This window comes from Pseudophryne corroboree, chromosome 3 (assembly GCF_028390025.1).
Source record: "Pseudophryne corroboree isolate aPseCor3 chromosome 3, aPseCor3.hap2, whole genome shotgun sequence".
Taxonomy (NCBI): Eukaryota; Metazoa; Chordata; class Amphibia; order Anura; family Myobatrachidae; genus Pseudophryne; species Pseudophryne corroboree.
This window is the reverse complement of record NC_086446.1, coordinates 652,906,016-652,928,036: the sequence shown is the minus strand read 5'-3', so window position 1 is coordinate 652,928,036 and position 22,021 is coordinate 652,906,016. Positions and strand designations below refer to the sequence as shown.

At 46.3% G+C, this 22,021-nt stretch overlaps 1 protein-coding gene across 1 annotated transcript in view; it reads left to right on the top strand.

The window, feature by feature from the left end:
* RTKN2 (rhotekin 2) overlaps positions 1 to 22,021 on the top strand; it is a 414,584-nt gene that overhangs the window by 116,063 nt on the left and 276,500 nt on the right. Inside the window, exon 3 of the mRNA XM_063961816.1 lies at positions 5,405 to 5,463. Coding sequence (XP_063817886.1) covers positions 5,405 to 5,463 — 59 coding nt within the window. The remainder of the gene's footprint in view (positions 1 to 5,404; positions 5,464 to 22,021) is intronic.

The window sequence follows — 22,021 nt, the reverse complement described above, 5'->3', positions numbered from 1 at the left end:
GGCGAGTGTCAGAATTGGCGGCTTTTTCTCACAAAAGCCCATATCTGATTTTCCATTCGGACAGGGCAGAACTGCGGACTCGTCCCCAGTTTCTCCCTAAGGTGGTGTCAGCGTTTCACCTGAACCAACCTATTGTGGTGCCTGCGGCTACTAGGGACTTGGAGGACTCCAAGTTGCTAGATGTTGTCAGGGCCCTGAAAATATATATTTCCAGGACGGCTGGAGTCTGGAAAACTGACTCGCTGTTTATCCTGTATGCACCCAACAAGCTGGGTGCTCCTGCTTCTAAGCAGACGATTGCTCGTTGGATTTGTAGTACAATTCAGCTTGCACATTCTGTGGCAGGCCTGCCACAGCCAAAATCTGTAAATGCCCATTCCACAAGGAAGGTGGGCTCATCTTGGGCGGCTGCCCGAGGGGTCTCGGCTTTACAACTTTGCCTAGCTGCTACTTGGTCAGGGGCAAACACGTTTGCTAAATTCTACAAATTTGATACCCTGGCTGAGGAGGACCTGGAGTTCTCTCATTCGGTGCTGCAGAGTCATCCGCACTCTCCCGCCCGTTTGGGAGCTTTGGTATAATCCCCATGGTCCTGACGGAGTCCCCAGCATCCACTTAGGACGTCAGAGAAAATAAGAATTTACTTACCGATAATTCTACTTCTCGTAGTCCGTAGTGGATGCTGGGCGCCCATCCCAAGTGCGGATTGTCTGCAATACTTGAACATAGTTATTGTTACAAAAATCGGGTTATTATTGTAGTGAGCCATCTTTTCAGAGGCTCCTCTGTTATCATGCTGTTAACTGGGTTCAGATCACAAGTTGTACAGTGTGATTGGTGTGGCTGGTATGAGTCTTACCCGGGATTCAAAATCTTTCCTTATTGTGTACGCTCGTCCGGGCACAGTATCCTAACTGAGGCTTGGAGGAGGGTCATAGGGGGAGGAGCCAGTGCACACCACCTAGTCCTAAAGCTTTTACTTTTGTGCCCTGTCTCCTGCGGAGCCGCTAATCCCCATGGTCCTGACGGAGTCCCCACATCCACTACGGACTACGAGAAATAGAATTATCGGTAAGTAAATTCTTATTTTTTGCCTTGTCTGTTTGGTTTCAGAGAAAGATTGCTGCCGTACCTGATGTTCATACATTCACTCAGGGCGTGTTGCGGATTCAGCCTCCTTATGTACCACTTGTGGCCCCTTGGGATCTGTCGGTTTTCTGGAGCCTTGCAAGAGTCTCCGTTTGAGCCTCCTGTCTCTGCTGACCTAAGTGGCTTTCTCTTAAGGTGCTGTTTTTGCTGGCTTTTGCTTCAGCTAGACGGGACTTGGACTTGGGTGCCTTATCCTGTAAGTCTCCCCCCTCTCTCTCTCCCCCCCATCTGATTTTTCATTGTTACCGGGCGGTTCTTTGAACTCGACCGGGTTATTTACCTAAGGTGGTGTCTTCCTTCCACCTTAACCAGGAGATTGTGGTTGTGGTCTTTAATTCTCCTGAATTGTCTTCCAAAGAGCGGTCTTTGGATGTGGTACGGGCTCTCTGTATCTATGTGAAGAGAACATCCTCCATTAGGAAATCTGATTCTCTGTTTGTACTGTTTGGTTTTCACAAACTTGGCTGGCCTGCTTCCAAGCAGACCCTGGCCAGATGGATTAGAATGGTGATTGCACATGCTTATGTGCAGGCTGGTCGTCCAGCTCCTGCTACCATCAAAGCCCATTCTACTCGGTCGATTGGACCTCCTTGGGCGGCCCACCGTGGTGCGACCCTTGAACAATTGTGCAAGGCGGCCACGTGGTCCTCAGTGAACAGGTTCATAAGGTTCTATGCCTTCGATACTTCCGCCTCCCAGGATGCTTCCTTTGGACGCCGGGTTCTTGTGCCCGCTACAGTGCGTCCCCGCCCGTAAGGAACTGCTTTAGTACATTAATCCTTGTGGAGCCTAGTGTACCTTGCAGAAAGAGATTTAACAACGGTAAGTTCTTACCAGAAATCTCATTATCCTGTTATTCCTCATGTAGTCTCAGATAATAATGTGTGGGAATTATGCTTGTTAAGCTAGGTACACACGGTCAGGTTTTTTTTTCTGGTTGTCCCAACAATCGTATGATTTTTCTGAAAATTGTAGCCACCAATATCTGAGCTACAGACAAACAGATTTTTATTTTTATTTTTTAACGTTTCGTCCACAAGGAGGATGACCTCACATATTTGCTGCTGCAGAGGACTAGCTTCTGGTGCTGGATGAAGAAGGCCCCGCTTCGGAAGGTGAGTAATTACTAACTAAGCTAATTGGAAACTTCAAATTGCTTAATTAGTCCTCATGGTGGGTGCCGCCAGAGTCCCAGAGCTAGTCCCAATGATTTTCCTTAAACAAACGATTTAAGGAAAAATCAGACGTCCTCTGGAGATGTGAGAAAAAGGATGCAACCCAATTGTCTGAGTTGTAATTGAATACCAAAACCCCGCCCGCCTGCAACTGGATTCCCCCTATAGTGACAGGAAAACAAAAGAAATATGGGAAGCTGCTCGATATCTGGTGATTGTGTCCGAGATTTTTGGTTTGGGACGACAGATCGCATATTCGATCGCTTGTGTCTGTGGGCAAGGCTTTCCTGAATTATCCGCAAAACGCTGAAACGATCCTTCGTACACACTATACAGTAAATTTGGCTGAGAACACAATTATTGGCAAATTGGCCCAATAATTGTATAGTGTGTACCTAGCTTTTAGTGTTGCATTGTCCTCTGTGCTTACTGCATAGTAAGAATTCATTGACCTTAAATTGTATCTATCTATAGAATACTTCTCACCAATGTCACACTCTTAACCATTGGTTCTGCTTCTTACTTATGTAGCAGTACCACTTTAATGTCTGATTTAATGTGTGATTCCTTGGGGCAGTTGGCCTGTGCTGATTAGGAGGTCCTGTGCCCTGGACCTGAACCTTAGTGTTGGGGAACCACCAGATGAGGTTACCTTGTTGCAGTTGGTGGGCCCATATTTATGGGCCAAAATTATGCTAAGAACTTAAATTTTGCTTAGATTGCAGAGTTTATTTATAATTATTCTAATTAGCACGGATTAGTACTTTAGTGTGCATATGCATTTTCTTGTTTTCCTGTGTAGTTCTATAGATTAGTGCAAGGGCTGTCCTTTCTTAGCCTTCCACTGCTAGGGAAATGGGACAGACCTAGTTGCGCAGGATGAGAATCCGTCTGATCATTTTATATTGAAGCTGGGTGGCGGACCATGCAGGAGGGGGCATTACATATACAGTATAACTACACGGCACACAAAATCCACACACGTATTTCTAATTGCATCAAGAAAAGCACCAACTAATGGATTTGTTAATGTTACGTGAAGTCCAGTGAATGGATTTTTTTATTTAATACAGCGGGATAGTGATGGTACTAATGTTATGTGTTGCTCTTTATTAAATGTGTAGTTTATGATGCTAGTAATTTTATGGGCTTTTGTTGTGATATAAGATCTCTGTAGGAGCTGTAATTTTAATGTCTGGGGGAAATATAACTATTAAATGCATTTAGAGGTGTATGTTTTATAAAATTCAATGGGAAAGGCATTTTGGCATGGTCAGATAAGATGAGATTGGGGCCCCAAACCACTATGTTGCCTAAAGCCCCATGGGGTCTTAAGGGGGGTACACACGAAGAGATCCGTCCTTAATTTGCAAGCAATCTGACTAGATTGCTTACAAATTAAGCACGGATCACTCTGCGTGTATGCCCATAGCAATACACTGCCCGCGTGTCGCTATCGCTGACTGTAGATTTGGTATGCATGCCAAATCTAGTATACATCACTGCTCTGTGAACTGAGCCCCCCCCCCCCCCCCCTCTCACACATCACACATCGCACTGTGTGCTGATCGGGGTGGAGAGATGTTGTGCTGAGTGGTCTGTGCTAGATCGCTCAGCACACATCTCCCCCCGTGTGTGCGGGGCTTTAATCTGGCTCCGGACCACACTCATGTACCTCTCTTCCCCTCTGTCCTGACTTTTGTGTTTGTCTCTCTTATTTCCTCATTGATGCTACAGCACTTTCTCAATTGTGGCATTCAGTATCTAATACTGACTGGATCATCTTCCCTCGTGAGTGCGCTCTCCTCTATCAGCTTTTCTGTTCATCAACAATCTCCCTATCTTATCTGTCCTGCCAGTCTGCTGTCTTGGAGTTATCCTTGACTACGCTCTTTCTTTCAAACCACACATTCAGTCCCAATCCCAGTCTTGTTGCTTCCACTGTTTCTCATCCTAGAGGAAACCAAGACCCTCATCCAGTCATTGGTTATCTCTAGACAGGATTACTGTAACCTCCTCTTCTCTGTCCTCCTAAAGCTTCCACCTTTCTCCACTCCTATCTGTCCTTAATGTTTCTGCTTGGCTCATCTTCCTCTTTAAACCAACTGCTTCTGCTCCTACCTTCACTGGCTCCTCTTTCCCTTCAGAATCCAATTTAAACTCCTAACACTCACCTATAAAGCACTCCCGCCCCCCCCCCCCCCCCCCCAATCCTACTCCCCCCTACATTTCTGACCTCCTCTACCTCCACACTAGCAGCCACTCTCTTCACTCAGCCAATTACTGCAGTTTCTTCTGTCTCTCCTCCCACTCCCGCCTCCAAGATTTCACCTGTGCTGCTCCCCATTGCTGGAACTCTCTCACCCCTAACGCACCTCTCCATGCTCTTCCCTCACTTTCTGCCTTTCTTCCTTTAGACTGTAAGCGGTCATGAGCAGGACCCTCCTCCTTCTTGTGCTACTTCCCTGTCCTCATTGGTACCAAACCTTTAGTCTCAACATGTAATGCTACATATGTAGCTACTGTGACTGCATACAAAACAATGTCTATATAGCTTGTATTCCATGTTCTGCAATGTTTTCTGCTTTTAAGTCTTTTGCGTTTTTTGTTTCCCCCTCCTGTATTGTTTTTACTATTTATGCTTATGTACTTTGTAAGACAATGCCGAACCCTTGTGATGTCATATAAATAAAGGATGCTGATAATATAGTCTGTCTTGTTCCAGAATGGACTGAATATGGGGAACAGGCAAGCTGGTACTGGTCCTAATAATTTCAGGTCGCTCATAACCTATATAGAGCGAGATACTGTAGTATATAATGTCTCCAGTTCTAGGCATAACTTAAAAAAAACAAAAAAAAAACAAAAAAAGATGATTAAATAAAAAAAAATAAAAAAAATTATACATATATATATATATATATATATATATAATGTTCTAGTCTATTTAAGAAGGTTTACATCTTTACTAGCAGATTGCATGTTCTACTTTTCTTTTAGTGAATAACCAGCCCCTTGGTCTTCAAGCTTTTCTGTCTACACAAATATTTTGATAAATGTACAGTTTCCATCATTTCTAGGTCATCAGATGCTGAAATGAAACAACGGCTGGCTTGTAGAGGAAAACTAGCTATATCAGGTACTAAGTCTTTCCAATATTGCAGATTTATAGTTGCTAACATCTGTTATATTTGCTAAGAATAAAGAGATATGTGTATATATATATATATATATATATATATATAATATATATTCCAGTTTATCCTCAAATTATGTTTAGTGCAAAGCAAAATGTGTGAGTAAGCGATTTGTGTAAGGTTCTTAACTTCATTTTACTGTGACATAGAAGTATCTGCTTTGTGAGCACGCAGTTGTTCTTCAGCTGAAAGATTAGAAATTCACCTGAAGTTTTGCGTGTTTAAGATGGGCTCAAAGGCTATGTAAGCGAACGTTTTTTGGATAATTACTGGGAAGTAGTTTATCAGTTGAAAACTTCACTGCTGAGTGTTAACCTTGGTAATGCTGGCCACAGGCCACAATATATCCACAGTTGGAATAATAGTGCAGCGTATGTGGGCTGTAATTGATTGTCCTAAACGATAGAAATCTACACTGTCTATATTTGTCACTTTGCTATTAATAAGGTTTGTAGATGACGGGCGATGACCCAAGCAGTTCGTGTTGGACCCAGGTTGTGTGATTAAATTGGTCAGTGACTTCAACAAGTGGCATGATTGGCTTGTGTGGGCAGCTTTTAATCCAAGGTGGAGCATGGGATATGCCAATAAGAAATGATCTGTCAAAAACCCTAATAAAAGGAAATCCGGAACATTATTTTTACTTGTGTAAAATCTGCTATAGCAAGGATTACTTTTCTCTATTGCAAGTAAAGGTACATACACACGGTGCGATTTGAACTACTGATATGGACTATTTAGTCCATATCGGTAGAAAACTATAGTACATATCGCACCGTTTGTATACAGCTTGCGATGCCGATGCGGGGTTGGTATCGCAAGTAAAAATAGACTGTGCAGGAAGGTCAATTTTGACTTGAAAGTGTACAATCTAGCTTCTAGTATAGTAAAAATTGTACATAGCCAAAATTGCATCATGTGTATAGTCCATATCGGTGGTTCTGGGCTCCGGGGAGTTTAAGGGAAATTGCGAAGTCAAAATCGCCTTTAGGCAGGATCCCAATGTGTGTATGTAGCTTAAGAGTCCAAATGCTCTTCACTGAATTGTAATATCCTTGTCCTGGCGTGTTACTATTCAAGTACAGTGGGCAGTCCGTATCGGCAACAACAAACAAACAAATTTTCTCTGACGTCCTAGTGGATGCTGGGAACTCCGTAAGGACCATGGGGAATAGCGGCTCCGCAGGAGACTGGGCACATCTAAAGAAAGCTTTAGGATCACCTGGTGTGCACTGGCTCCTCCCCCTATGACCCTCCTCCAAGCCTCAGTTAGATTTCTGTGCCCGACGAGAAGGGTGCACACTAGGGGCTCTCCTGAGCTCTTTGTGAAAGTTTTAGTTTAGGTTTATTATTTTCAGTGAGACCTGCTGGCAACAGGCTCACTGCATCGAGGGACTAAGGGGAGAAGAAGCGAACTCACCTGCGTGCAGAGTGGATTGGGCTTCTTAGGCTACTGGACATTAGCTCCAGAGGGACGATCACAGGTTCAGCCTGGATGGGTCACCGGAGCCGCGCCGCCGTCCCCCTTACAGAGCCAGAAGAGCGAAGAGGTCCGGAAAAATCGGCGGCAGAAGACGATCCTGTCTTCAGATAAGGTAGCGCACAGCACCGCAGCTGTGCGCCATTGCTCTCAGCACACTTCACACTCCGGTCACTGAGGGTGCAGGGCGCTGGGGGGGGCAGCGCCCTGAGACGCAATAAATCGATAAAAAAACCTTATATGGCTAAAATAAATGCATCACATATAACTCCTGGGCTATATGGATGCATTTAACCCCTGCCAAAACATACAGAAAAAGGATGATAAGGACGCCGAGAAAGGGGCGGAGCCTATCTCCTCAGCACACTGGCGCCATTTTCCCTCACAGCTCAGTTGGAGGGAAGCTCCCTGGCTCTCCCCTGCAGTCACTACACTACAGAAAGGGGTTAAAAAAGAGAGGGGGGCACAAATTAGGCGCAGTATATAACAATACAGCAGCTATAAAGGGAAAAACACTTATATAAGGTTATCCCTGTATATATATAGCGCTCTGGTGTGTGCTGGCAAACTCTCCCTCTGTCTCCCCAAAGGGCTAGTGGGGTCCTGTCCTCTATCAGAGCATTCCCTGTGTGTGTGCTGTGTGTCGGTACGTTGGTGTCGACATGTATGAGGAGAAAAATGATGAGGAGACGGAGTAGAGTGTCTGAAATTGTGTTGTCACCCCCTAGGGGGTCGACACCTGAGTGGATGTACTGTTGAAATTGCGTGACAGTGTCAGCTTTGTATAAAAGACAGTGGTTGACATGAGACAGCCGGCTACTCAGCTTGTGCATGTCCAGACGTCTCATACAGGGGCCCTAAAGCGCCCGTTACCTCAGATACAGACGCCGACAGGGGTACTGACTCCTGTGTCGACGGTGAAGAGACAACCGTGATTTCCAATAGGGCCACACATTGCATGATTGAGGCAATGGAAAAAGTTTACACTTTTCTGATAATATGAATACCACCAAAAAAAGGGGTATTATGTTTGGTGAGGAAAAACTTCCTGTAGTTTTCCTGAATCTGAGAAATAAAATGAGGTGTGTGATGATGCGTGGGTTTCCCCCCGATAACAATTGATATTTCTCTAACGTCCTAGTGGATGCTGGGACTCCGTCAGGACCATGGGGAATAGCGGACTCCGCAGGAGACAGGGCACATCTAAATAAAGCTTTTAGGATCACATGGTGCGTACTGGCTCCTCCCCCTATGACCCTCCTCCAAGCCTCAGTTAGGTTTTTGTGCCCGTCCGAGAAGGGTGCAATCTAGGTGGCTCTCCTAAAGAGCTGCTTAGAAAAAGTTTTTTTAGGTTTAAATCTCAGTGAATCCTGCTGGCAACAGGATCACTGCATCGAGGGACTTAGGGGAGAGATTTCCAACTCACCTGCGTGCAGGATGGATTGGAGTCTTAGGCTACTGGACACTTAGCTCCAGAGGGAGTCGGAACACAGGTCCTCCTGGGGTTCGTCCCGGAGCCGCGCCGCCGATCCCCCTTACAGACGCTGAAGACGGAGGTCCGGAAAGCAGGCGGCAGAAGACTCCTCAGTCTTCATGAAGGTAGCGCACAGCACTGCAGTTGTGCGCCATTGTTGCTACACGTCTCACTGATTCAGTCACGGAGGGTGCAGGGCGCTGCTGGGGGCGCCCTGGGCAGCAATATTAAATACCTTTAGTGGCAAAATAAATACATCACATATAGCCATTAAGGCTATATGTATGTATTTAACCCAGGCCAGTTTTCTTAAAACACGGGAGAAAAGCCCGCCGAAAAAGGGGCGGAGCTTATTCTCCTCAGCACTCAGCGCCATTTTCCTGCTCAGCTCCGCTGGTGAGGAAGGCTCCCAGGACTCTCCCCTGCACTGCACTACAGAAACAGGGTAACAAAGAGAAGGGGGGCATAATTTGGCGATATTGATATATTAAAAGCGCTTATATCAAAAACAACACCTTCTAGGGTTGTTTATATACATTTATAGCGCTTTTGGTGTGTGCTGGCAAACTCTCCCTCTGTCTCCCCAAAGGGCTAAGAGGGTCCTGTCTTCGATTAGAGCATTCCCTGTGTGGCTGCTGTGTGTCGGTACGTGTGTGTCGACATGTATGAGGACGATGTTGGTGTGGAGGCAGAGCAATTGCCGGTAATGGTGATGTCACCCCCTAGGGAGTCGACACCGGAATGGATGGCTTTAGTTATGGAATTACGTGATAATGTTAGCACATTACAAAAGTCAGTTGACGAAATGAGACGGCCGGAAAACCAGTTAGTACCGGCTCAGGCGTCTCAGACACCGTCAGGGGCTGTAAAACGTCCCTTACCTCAGTCAGTCGACACGGGTACCGACACAGATGAATCTAGTGTCGACGGTGAAGAAACAAACGTATTTTCCAATAGGGCCACACGTTATATGATCACGGCAATGAAGGAGGCTTTGCAGATCTCTGATACTGCTGGTACCTCAAAAAGGGGTATTATGTGGGGGGTGAAAAAAACTACCTGTAGCTTTTCCAGAATCAGAGGAATTGAATGACGTGTGTGACGAAGCGTGGGTTAACCCAGATAGAAAACTGCTAATTTCCAAGAAGTTATTGGCATTATACCCTTTCCCACCAGAGGTTAGGGCGCGCTGGGAAACACCCCCTAGGGTGGATAAGGCGCTCACACGTTTATCAAAGCAAGTGGCGTTGCCGTCTCCTGATACGGCCGCCCTCAAGGATCCAGCAGATAGGAGGCTGGAAACTACACTGAAGAGTATATACACACATACTGGTGTTATACTGCGACCGGCAGTAGCCTCAGCCTGGATGTGCAGTGCTGCGGTAGTGTGGTTGGATTCTCTGACTGAAAATATTGATACCCTGGATAGGGACAGTATTTTATTGACTCTAGAGCAATTAAAGGATGCTTTTCTTTATATGCGAGATGCTCAGAGGGATATTTGTACTCTAGCATCAAGAGTAAGCGCGATGTCCATATCTGCCAGAAGAAGTTTATGGACGCGACAGTGGTCAGGTGATGCGGATTCCAAAAGGCATATGGAAGTATTGCCATATAAAGGAGAGGAATTTTTTGGGGTCGGTCTTTCGGACCTGGTGGCCACGGCAACTGCCGGCAAATCCACTTTTTTACCTCAGACCCCCTCCCAACAGAAAAAGACACCGTCTTTTCAGCCGCAGTCCTTTCGCTCCTATAAAAACAAGCGACCAAAAGGACAGTCTTATGTGCCGCGAGGCAGAGGAAAGGGTAAGAGAGGGCAGCAAGCAGCCCCTGCCCAGGACCAGAAGCCCGCCCCGGGTTCTACAAAGCCATCAGCATGACGCTGGGGCTTTACAAGCGGACTCAGGAGCGGTGGGGGGTCGACTCAAGATTTTCAGCAATCAGTGGGCTCGCTCACAAGTGGACCCATGGATCCTGCAGATAATATCTCAGGGTTACATTTTGGAGTTCGAAAGGTCTCCCCCTCGCCGGTTCCTAAAGTCTGCTTTACCAACGTCTCCCTCAGAAAGGACGTCGGTTTTGGAAGCCATTCACAAGCTGTATTCTCAGCAGGTGATAGTCAAGGTACCCCTCCTACAACAGGGAAAGGGGTATTATTCCACACTATTTGTGGTACCGAAGCCGGACGGTTCGGTAAGACCTATTCTAAACCTGAAATCCTTGAACCTGTACATACAGAAATTCAAGTTCAAGATGGAGTCACTCAGAGCAGTGATAGCGAATCTGGAAGAAGGGGACTTCATGGTGTCCCTGGACATAAAAGATGCTTATCTGCATGTCCCAATTTACCCCTCACACCAAGGGTATCTCAGGTTCGTGATACAAGACTGTCATTATCAGTTTCAAACGCTGCCGTTTGGTTTGTCCACGGCCCCTCGGGTCTTTACCAAGGTAATGACCGAAATGATGGTTCTTCTACGAAGAAAAGGCGTATTAATTATCCCTTACTTGGACGATCTCCTGATAAGGGCAAAGTCCAGAGAACAGCTGGAAGTCGGCGTAGCACTAACCCAGGTAGTGCTTCAGCAACACGGGTGGATTCTGAATCTTCCAAAATCTCAATTGACCCCGACAACTCGTCTGCTGTTCCTGGGAATGATTCTGGACACGGTTCAGAAGAAGGTGTTTCTCCCGGAGGAGAAAGCAAGGGAGTTATCCGAACTTGTCAGGAACCTCCTAAAACCAGGAACTGTGTCAGTACATCAATGCACAAGAGTCCTGGGAAAGATGGTGGCTTCTTACGAAGCGATTCCATTCGGCAGATTCCATGCACGGACATTTCAGTGGGATCTGCTGGACAAATGGTCCGGATCGCATCTGCACATGCATCAGCGGATAACACTGTCACCAAGAACAAGGTTGTCTCTCCTGTGGTGGTTGCAGAGTGCCCATCTGTTAGAGGGCCGCAGATTCGGCATACAGGACTGGGTCCAGGTGACTACGGATGCCAGCCTACGAGGCTGGGGAGCAGTCACACAGGGAAGAAACTTCCAGGGCGTGTGGTCAAACCTGGAGACGTCCCTTCACATAAATATACTGGAGCTAAGAGCGATCTACAATGCTCTAAGCCTGGCAAAATCGCTGCTTCAGGGTCAGCCGGTGTTGATCCAGTCGGACAACATCACGGCAGTCGCCCACGTAAACCGACAAGGCGGCACGAGAAGCAGAAGAGCAATGACAGAAGCTGCAAGGATTCTGCGCTGGGCGGAGAATCATGTCATAGCACTGTCAGCAGTGTTCATCCCGGGAGTGGACAACTGGGAAGCAGACTTCCTCAGCAGACACGACCTTCACCCGGGAGAGTGGGGACTTCATCCAGAAGTCTTCCACATGATTGTGAACCGTTGGGAAAGACCAAAGGTGGACATGATGGCGTCTCGCCTCAACAAAAAATTGGACAGATATTGCGCCAGGTCAAGAGACCCTCAGGCAATAGCTGTGGACGCTCTGGTAACACCGTGGGTGTACCAGTCAGTGTATGTGTTCCCTCCTCTGCCTCTCATACCAAAGGTACTGAGAATTATACGGAAAAGAGGAGTAAGAACAATACTGATGGCTCCGGACTGGCCAAGAAGAACTTGGTATCCGGAACTTCAAGAGATGCTCACGGAGGATCCGTGGCCTCTACCTCTAAGAAGGGATCTGCTTCAGCAGGGACCTTGTATGTTCCAAGACTTACCGCGTCTGCGTTTGACGGCATGGCGGTTGAACGCCGGATTCTAAAAGAAAAGGGCATTCCAGAGGAAGTTATTCCTACCTTGATTAAGGCTAGAAAGGAAGTGACTGTACAACATTATCACCGCATTTGGCGAAAATATGTTGCGTGGTGTGAGGCCAAGAAGGCTCCAACGGAAGAATTTCAATTGGGTCGATTCTTACATTTCCTGCAAGCAGGATTGTTTATGGGCCTAAAATTGGGGTCCATTAAAGTTCAAATTTCGGCCTTATCAATCTTCTTCCAGAAGGAATTGGCATCAGTGCCTGAAGTACAAACTTTTGTCAAAGGTGTACTACATATACAACCCCCAATAGTGCCTCCAGTGGCACCGTGGGATTTGAACGTAGTTTTGAATTTTCTCAAATCTCATTGGTTTGAGCCTCTAAAATCGGTAGATTTAAAATACCTTACATGGAAGGTAACCATGCTATTGGCCCTGGCTTCAGCCAGGAGAGTTTCAGAGTTGGCGGCTTTATCGTACAAAAGCCCATATCTGATTTTCCATTCGGACAGGGCAGAACTGCGGACACGTCCTCATTTTCTCCCTAAGGTGGTTTCGGCTTTTCACTTGAACCAGCCTATTGTGGTGCCTGCGGCTACTAGCGACTTGGAGGACTCCAAGTTACTGGACGTTGTCAGAGCATTAAAAACATATATTTCAAGGACAGCTGGAGTCAGAAAATCTGACTCGTTGTTTATATTGTATGCACCCAACAAGATGGGTGCTCCTGCGTCTAAACAGACGATTGCACGTTGGATCTGTAGCACAATCCAACTTGCACATTCTGTGGCAGGCCTGCCACAGCCTAAATCTGTAAAGGCCCACTCCACAAGGAAAGTGGGCTCATCTTGGGCGGCTGCCCGAGGGGTCTCGGCATTACAACTTTGCCGAGCAGCTACGTGGTCAGGGGAGAACACGTTTGTAAAATTTTACAAATTTGATACTCTGGCTAAGGAGGACCTGGAGTTCTCTCATTCGGTGCTGCAGAGTCATCCGCACTCTCCCGCCCGTTTGGGAACTTTGGTATAATCCCCATGGTCCTGACGGAGTCCCAGCATCCACTAGGACGTTAGAGAAAATAAGAATTTACTTACCGATAATTCTATTTCTCATAGTCCGTAGTGGATGCTGGGCGCCCATCCCAAGTGCGGATTGTCTGCAATACTTGTACATAGTTATTGTTACAAAGATCGGGTTATTACTATTGTTGTGAGCCATCTTTTCAGAGGCTACTTCGTTTTTTGTTATCATACTGTTAACTGGGTTCAGATCACAAGTTGTACGGTGTGATTGGTGTGGCTGGTATGAGTCTTACCCGGGATTCAAGATCCTTCCTTATTGTGTACGCTCGTCCGGGCACAGTACCTAACTGAGGCTTGGAGGAGGGTCATAGGGGGAGGAGCCAGTACGCACCATGTGATCCTAAAAGCTTTATTTAGATGTGCCCTGTCTCCTGCGGAGCCCGCTATTCCCCATGGTCCTGACGGAGTCCCAGCATCCACTACGGACTATGAGAAATAGAATTATCGGTAAGTAAATTCTTATTTTTCTAAAAAGTTATTGGCAGTATACCTTTTCCCGCCAGAGGTTAGGGTGCGTTGGGAAACACCCCCTAGGGTGGATAAAGCGCTCACACGCTTGTAAAAACAAGGGCTCTACCCTCTCCTGAGATGGCCGCCCTTAAGGATCCTGCTGATAGAAAGCAGGAGCGTATCCTAAAATGTATTTACACACATACTGGTGTTATACTGCGACCAGCAATCGCCTCAGCCTGGATGTGCAGTGCTGGGTTGGCGTGGTCTGATTCCCTGACTGGAAATATGATATCCTAGATAAGGACAGTATATTATTGCTTATAGAGCAATTAAAAGATGCATTTCTATATATGCAGGATGCACAGCGGAATATTTGCCGACTGGCATCAAGTATAAGTGCGTTGTCCAATTATTCCAGTAAAGTGGTCAGGTGATGCGGATTCCAAACGGCATTTGGAAGTATTGCCTTAAAAGAGGGGATGTACCCCAGGTCGCCTCTCAAAATAAGACGCCGTATTATCAGGCGCAGTCCTGGTTGGCAAGCGGACAAAAGGGTTCCTCTTTTCTGCTCGTGACAGAGGGAGAGGAAAATGGCTGCAGAGATCAGCCAGTTCCAAGGAACAGAAACCCTTTTCCGCCGCTGCCAAGCCCTCAGTATGACGCTAGGGCTTTACAAATTCAGGCACGGTGGGGTCCCGTTCTCAATGAATTTCAGTGCGCAGTGGGCTCACTCGCAAGTAGACCCCTGGATCCTTCAGATAATATTTCAGGGGTACAAATTGGAATTCGAGACGTATTCCCCTCGCCGTTTCCAAAAGTCTGTTTTACCGACGTCTCCCGCTGACAGGGAGGCAGTTTTGGAAGCCATTCACAAGCTGTATTCCCAGCAGGTGATAATCAAGGTACCCCTCCTGCAACAGGGAACGGGGTATTATTCCACACTATTGTGGTACCGAAGCCAGACGGCTCGGTGAGACCGATTTTAAAATCTAAAATCTTTGAACACTTGCATACAGAGGTTCAAATTCAAAATTGAGTCACTCAGAGCAGTGATTGCAAACCTGGAAGAAGGGGACTACATGATGTCTCGGGACATCAAGGAGGCTTACCTTCATGTCAAAATTTACCCTTCTCACCAAGGGTATTTCAGGTTATGGTACAGAACTGTATCAGTTCGGACGCTGCCGTAGGGATGGTCCACGGCACCCCGGGTCTTTACTGAAGTAATGACCGAAATGATGATATTCCTTCGAAGGAAGGGAATTTTAGTTATCCTTTACTTGGACGATTCCCTGATAAAGGTAAGATCCAGGGAACAGTTGGAGATCGGTGTAGCACTATATCAGGTAGTGTTGCGGCAGCACGATTGGATTTTCAATATTCCAAAAATCGCAGCTGGTTCCGACGACTTGTCTTCTGTTCCTAGGGATGATTCTGGACATAGTCCAGAAAGAAGGTGCTTCTCCTGGAGGAGAAAGCCAGGGAGTTATCCGAGCTAGTCAGGAACCTCCTAAAACCGAACCAAGTCTCAGTGCATCAATGCACAAGGGTTCTGGGTAAAAATGGTGGCTTCCTACGAAGCAATCCCATTCGGCAGATTCCACGCACAGTGGAACCTTCTGGACAAATGGTCCGGGTCGCATCTTCAGATGCTTCAGCGGATAACCCTGTCACCAGGGACAAGGGTATCCCTCCTGTGGTGGTTGCAGAGTGCTCATCTTCTAGAGGGCCGCAGATTCGGCATTCGGGACTGGGTCCTGGTGGCCACGGATGCCAGCCTGCGAGGCTAGGGAGCAGTCACACAGGGAAGGAATTTCCAGGGCTTGTGGTCAAGCCTGGAGACATCTCTTCATATAAACATTCTGGAACTAAGGGCCATTTACAATGCCCCAAGTCAAGCGAAACCCCTGCTTCAGGGTCAGGCGGTATTGATCCAATCGGACAACATCACGTCAGTCGCCCACGTAAACAGACAGGGCGGCACGAGAAGCAGGAGGGCAATGGCAGAAGCTGCAAGGATTTTCGCTGGGCGGAAAATCATGTGATAGCACTGTCAGCAGTGTTCATTCCGGGAGTGGACAACTGGGAAGCAGACTTCCTCAGCAGACACGACCTTCACCCGGGAGAGTGGGGACTTCACCCAGAAGTCTTCCACCTGATTGTAAACCGTTTGGAAAAACAAAAGGTGGACATAATGGCGTCCCGTCTAAACAAAAAACTAGACAGATATTGCGCCAGGTCAAGGGACCCTCAGGCAATAGCGGTGGACGCTCTGGTAACACCGTGGGTGTACCAGTCAGTGTATGTGTTCCCTCCTCTGCCCCTCATACCAAAAGTACTGAGAATCATAAGAAGGAGAGGAGTAAGAACTATACTCGTGGTTCCGGATTGGCCAAGAAGGACTTGGTATCCGGAACTTCAAGAGATGCTCACGGACGAACCGTGGCCTCTACCTCTAAGAAAGGACCTGCTCCAGCAAGGGCCTTGTCTGTTCCAAGACTTACCGCGGCTGCGTTTGACGGCATGGCGGTTGAACGCCGGATCCTGAAGATCCCTACCCTGGTCAAGGCCAGGAAAGACGTAACCGCAAAACATTATCACCGCATTTGGCGAAAATATGTTGCGTGGGGTGAGGCCAAGAAGGCCCCTACAGAGGAATTTCAACTGGGTCGTTTCCTCCATTTCCTGCAAACAGGACTGTCTATGGGCCTAAAATTAGGGTCCATTAAGGTTCAAATTTCGGCCCTGTCGATTTTCTTCCAAAAAGAACTGGCTTCAGTGCCTGAAGTTCAGACATTTGTAAAAGGGGTACTGCATATACAGTCTCCTTTTGTGCCTCCAGTGGCACCTTGGGGATCTCAATGTTGTGTTGAGTTTCCTAAAGTCACATTGGTTTGAACCACTCACCACTGTGGACTTAAAATATCTCACATGGAAGTGACGAGTTAGCCCTGGTTTCAGCCAGGCGGGTGTCAGAATTGGCGGCTTTATCATATAAAAGCCCTTACTTAATATTTCATTCTGAAAGGGCAGAATTGAGGACTCGTCCTCAAATTTTCTACCTAAGGTGGTTTCTGCATTTCACATGAACCAACCTATTGTGGTACCTGCGGCTACTAAGGACTTGGAGGATTCCAAGTTGCTTGACGTGGTCAGGACCCTGTTTCCAGGACGGCTGGAGTCAGAAAATCTGACTCGCTGTTTATCCTGTATGCACCCAACAAACTGGGTGCTTCTGCTTCTAAGCAGACGATTGCTCGTTGGATTTGTAGTACAATTCAGCTTGCACATTCTGTGGCAGGCCTGCCACAGCCAAAAATCTTAAAATGCCCACTCCACAAGGAAGGTGGGCTCATCTTGGACAGCTGCCCGAGGGGTCTCGGCTTTACAACTTTGCCGAGCAGTTACTTGGTCAGGAGCAAATACGTTTGTAAAATTCTACAAATTTGATATCTTGGCTGAGGAGGACCTGGAGTTCTCTCATTCGGTGCTGCAGAGTCATCCGCACTCTCCCGCCCGTTTGGGAGCTTTGGTATAATCCCCATGGTCCTTACGGAGTTCCCAGCATCCACTAGGACGTCAGAGAAAATAAGAATTTACTTACCGATAATTCTATTTCTCGTAGTCCGTAGTGGATGCTGGGCGCCCATCCCAAGTGCGGATTGTCTGCAATACTGGTACATAATTATTGTTACCAAAAAATTTGGGTTATTGTTGTAGTGAGCCATCTTTTCTAGAGGCTCCTCTATTATCATGCTGTTAACTGGGTTCAGATCACAAGTTGTACAGTGTGATTGGTGTGGCTGGTATGAGTCTTACCCGGGATTCAAAATCCTTCCTTATTGTGTACGCTCGTCCGGGCACAGTATCCTAACTGAGGCTTGGAGGAGGGTCATAGGGGGAGGAGCCAGTGCACACCAGGTGATCCTAAAGCTTTCTTTAGATGTGCCCAGTCTCCTGCGGAGCCGCTATTCCCCATGGTCCTTACGGAGTTCCCAGCATCCACTACGGACTACGAGAAATAGAATTATCGGTAAGTAAATTCTTATTTTAAGTGCATGTACACTGTAGGCCCCTGGAGCAAAGTGCTTCTATAATGGCCTCTCATGATGATAGTGCCAATATTCATTATCATTATTGTGGAATGCTAGAAGCTGATACCTTTCTATAGGCAACTTCCACTTTATCTCTCTCCAAGGTTTGAAACATCTCCCCATAGACTTGAAACAGTACGAAATGTAAATATAAAATGAGAATTTAAAATTGGTCTGTGTGGTGTCAAAACGCGACTCGTTTCATGGACTGCAGTCCACTTCCTCAGGCAGTAGTCCTGTTTCTTCAGGACAGGGATACTAACATATTACTTCAATAAGAATAATTTTGACCCTTGCAATAGTAAACATTTTATTCTTGCTATAGCTAATATTTCTTGAATAAAATGATTTGCCAATTATTAGGGCTTTAGACCACGCTGGGGGTAATTTGTTGTTGTTCATATATTGCCTATGGCAGAGGTTCCCAAACTGTGTGCCGTGGCTCCCTGGGGTGCCTCGGGACACTTGCAGGGGTGCCCTGGGTTGGTGGTCCAGGACTAATTCAAATTATTCATGGTCAATATACAGGTTGAGTATCCCATATCCAAATATTCCGAAATACGGAATATTCCGAAATACGGACTTTTTTGAGCGAGACTAAGATAGTGAAACCTTTGTTTTTGATAGCTCAATGTACACAAACTTTGTTTAATACACAAAGTTATTAAAAATATTGTATTAAATGACCTTCAGGCTGTGTGCATAAGGTGTAAATGAAACATAAATGAATTGTGTGAATGTACACACACTTTGTTTAATGCACAAAGTTATAAAAAATATTGACTAAAATTACCTTCAGGCTGGGTGTATAAGGTGTATATGTAACATAAATGCATTCTGCGCTTAGATTTAGGTCCCATCACCATAATATCTCATTATGGTATGCAATTATTCCAAAATACGGAAAAATCCGATATCCAAAATTCCTCTGGTCCCAAGCATTTTGGATAAGGGAGACTCAACCTGTAATAGGGAAGACCAGTGCTGGTGGCTGCCAGTCATAAAATATGTGGCCAAACAGAAGCAAATCTTGTCCCTCACCACACAACTGACCATAAAGATGACTTATAAACGCAATCTACTTAATGTAATATTTCTTTCTAAATTTCTCAATAAGAAATTTTTGGCCTAGGGGTGCCGTGAAAAAAATTCTGATTTTCTAGGGTGCCGTGATTCAAAAAAGTTTGGAAACCACTGGCCTATGGAGTTAGTTTGGGAGCTTCTTTTCCCAGCGCTGCAATCTTAATTACCAACATATTGCAAAGGGAAGGTTTGGATTGGCACAATGCACACTCCTAGCAGCCAATCGCATCCTTTTTTTTTTTTTGTGTAATAGTTTCACCTAATACTATATAATACCCATCGTATATACAGTAAAAGTCACTGACAAAATCCGTAGACGCTTAGTCCTTAAGTAGTATTCCCCAGTAGGTGGTCTTAACAGGAAAAACCTTTTCTTTGACAGTTCCTTTAGCAAGCCTCGCAATGTACATGGTACACCAGTTGTTGTCATGTGATGAAACACACAAAATAACCCCAAAAACTTGTTGACCATTTGCATTTTGACCTTAACCACGGTCGAACTTTTGCATATCAGTTATATGGGGCTTTGACTGTCTTATCTGTTTACTGTAGATCTATTGATCCATACCACTTACATCAATCAAGTTTTTATATTGCAATGAGAGAAAGTGATACAGGTTGAGTATCCCATATCCAAAATGCTTGGAACCAGAAGTATTTTGGATATCAGATTTTTCCGTATTTTGGAATATTTGCATACCATAATGAGATATCATGGTGATGGGACCCAAGTCTAAGCACAGAATGCATTTATGTTTCATATACACCTTATACACAGCCTGAATGTAATTTTAGCCAATATTTTTAATAACTGTGTGCATTAAACAAAGTTTGTGTACATACACACAATTCATTTATGTTTCATATACACCTTATACACACAGCCTGAAGGTCATTTAATACAATATTTTTAATAACTTTGAATTAAACAAAGTAATTTAATACAATATTTCTCTAACGTCCTAAGTGGATGCTGGGGACTCCGTAAGGACCATGGGGAATAGCGGCTCCGCAGGAGACTGGGCACATCTAAAGAAAGCTTTAGGACTATCTGGTGTGCACTGGCTCCTCCCCCTATGACCCCCCTCCAAGCCTCAGTTAGATCTCTGTGCCCGAACGAGAAGGGTGCACACTAGGGGCTCTCCTGAGCTTCTTAGTGAAAGTTTTAGTTTAGGTTTTTTATTTTCAGTGAGACCTGCTGGCAACAGGCTCACTGCATCGAGGGACTAAGGGGAGAAGAAGCGAACTCACCTGCGTGCAGAGTGGATTGGGCTTCTTAGGCTACTGGACATTAGCTCCAGAGGGACGATCACAGGCCCAGCTTGGATGGGTCCCAGAGCCGCGCCGCCGGCCCCCTTACAGAGCCAGAAGGCAGAAGAGGTCCGGAAAATCGGCGGCAGAAGACGTCCTGTCTTCAACAAGGTAGCGCACAGCACTGCAGCTGTGCGCCATTGCTCTCAGCACACTTCACACTCCGGTCACTGAGGGTGCAGGGCGCTGGGGGGGGCGCCCTGAGACGCAATAATAAACACCTTGGATGGCAAAAAATGCATCACATATAGCTCCTGGGCTATATGGATGCATTTAACCCCTGCCAAAATACATAAAAAAACGGGAGATAAGGCCGCCGATAAGGGGGCGGAGCCTATCTCCTCAGCACACTGGCGCCATTTTCCCTCACAGCTCCGTTGGAGGGAAGCTCCCTGGCTCTCCCCTGCAGTCACTACACTACAGAAAGGGTTAAAAAAGAGAGGGGGGCACAAATTAGGCGCAGTATTAACTATACAGCAGCTATAAGGGGAAAAACACTTGTATAAGGTTATCCCTGTATATATTTATAGCGCTCTGGTGTGTGCTGGCAAACTCTCCCTCTGTCTCCCCAAAGGGCTAGTGGGGTCCTGTCCTCTATCAGAGCATTCCCTGTGTGTGTGCTGTATGTCGGTACTTTTGTGTCGACATGTATGAGGAGAAAAATGATGTGGAGACGGAGCAGATTGCCTGTAATAGTGATGTCACCCCCTAGGGGGTCGACACCTGAGTGGATGAACTGTTGGAAGAAATTACGTGACAGTGTCAGCTCTGTATAAAAAACAGTGGTTGACATGAGACAGCCGGCTACTCAGCTTGTGCCTGTCCAGACGTCTCATAGGCCGTCAGGGGCTCTAAAGCGCCCGTTACCTCAGATTACAGATATAGACGCCGACACGGATACTGACTCCAGTGTCGAAGGTGAAGAGACAAATGTGACTTCCAGTAGGGCCACACGTTACATGATTGAGGCAATGAAAAATGTTTTACACATTTCTGATAATACGAGTACCACCAAAAAGGGGTATTATGTTCGGTGAGGAAAAACTACCTGTAGTTTTCCTGAATCTGAGAAATTAAATGAGGTGTGTGATGATGCGTGGGTTTCCCCCGATAACAACTGATAATTTCTAAAATGTTATTGGCATTATATCCTTTCCCGCCAGAGGTTAGGGTGCGTTGGGAAACACCCCCTAGGGTGGATATAGCGCTCACACGCTTGTAAGGGCTCTATCCTCTCCTGAGATGGCCGCCCTTAAGGATCCTGCTGATAAAAAGCAGGAGGGTATCCTAAAATGTATTTACACACATACTGGTGTTATACTGCGACCAGCAATCGCCTCAGCCTGGATGTGCAGTGCTGGGTTGGCGTGGTCGGATTCCCTGACTGAAAATATTGATACCCTAGATAGGGACAGTATATTTTTGCCTATAGAGCATTTGAAAGATGCATTTCTATATATGCGTGATGCACAGCGGAATATTTGCCGACTGGCATCAAGTCTAAGTGCGTTGTCCATTTCTACCAGTAGAGTGTTATGGACACGTCAGTGGTCAGGTGATGCGTATTCCAAACGGCATTTGGAAGTATTGCCTTATTAATGGGAGGAGTTATTTGGGGTCGGTCTTTCAGACCTGGTGGCCACGGCAACAGCTGGGAAATCCACGTTTGTACCCCAGGTCACCTCTCAACATGAGAAGACGCCATATTATCAGGCGCAGTCTTTTCGTGGATAAGCGGGCAAAA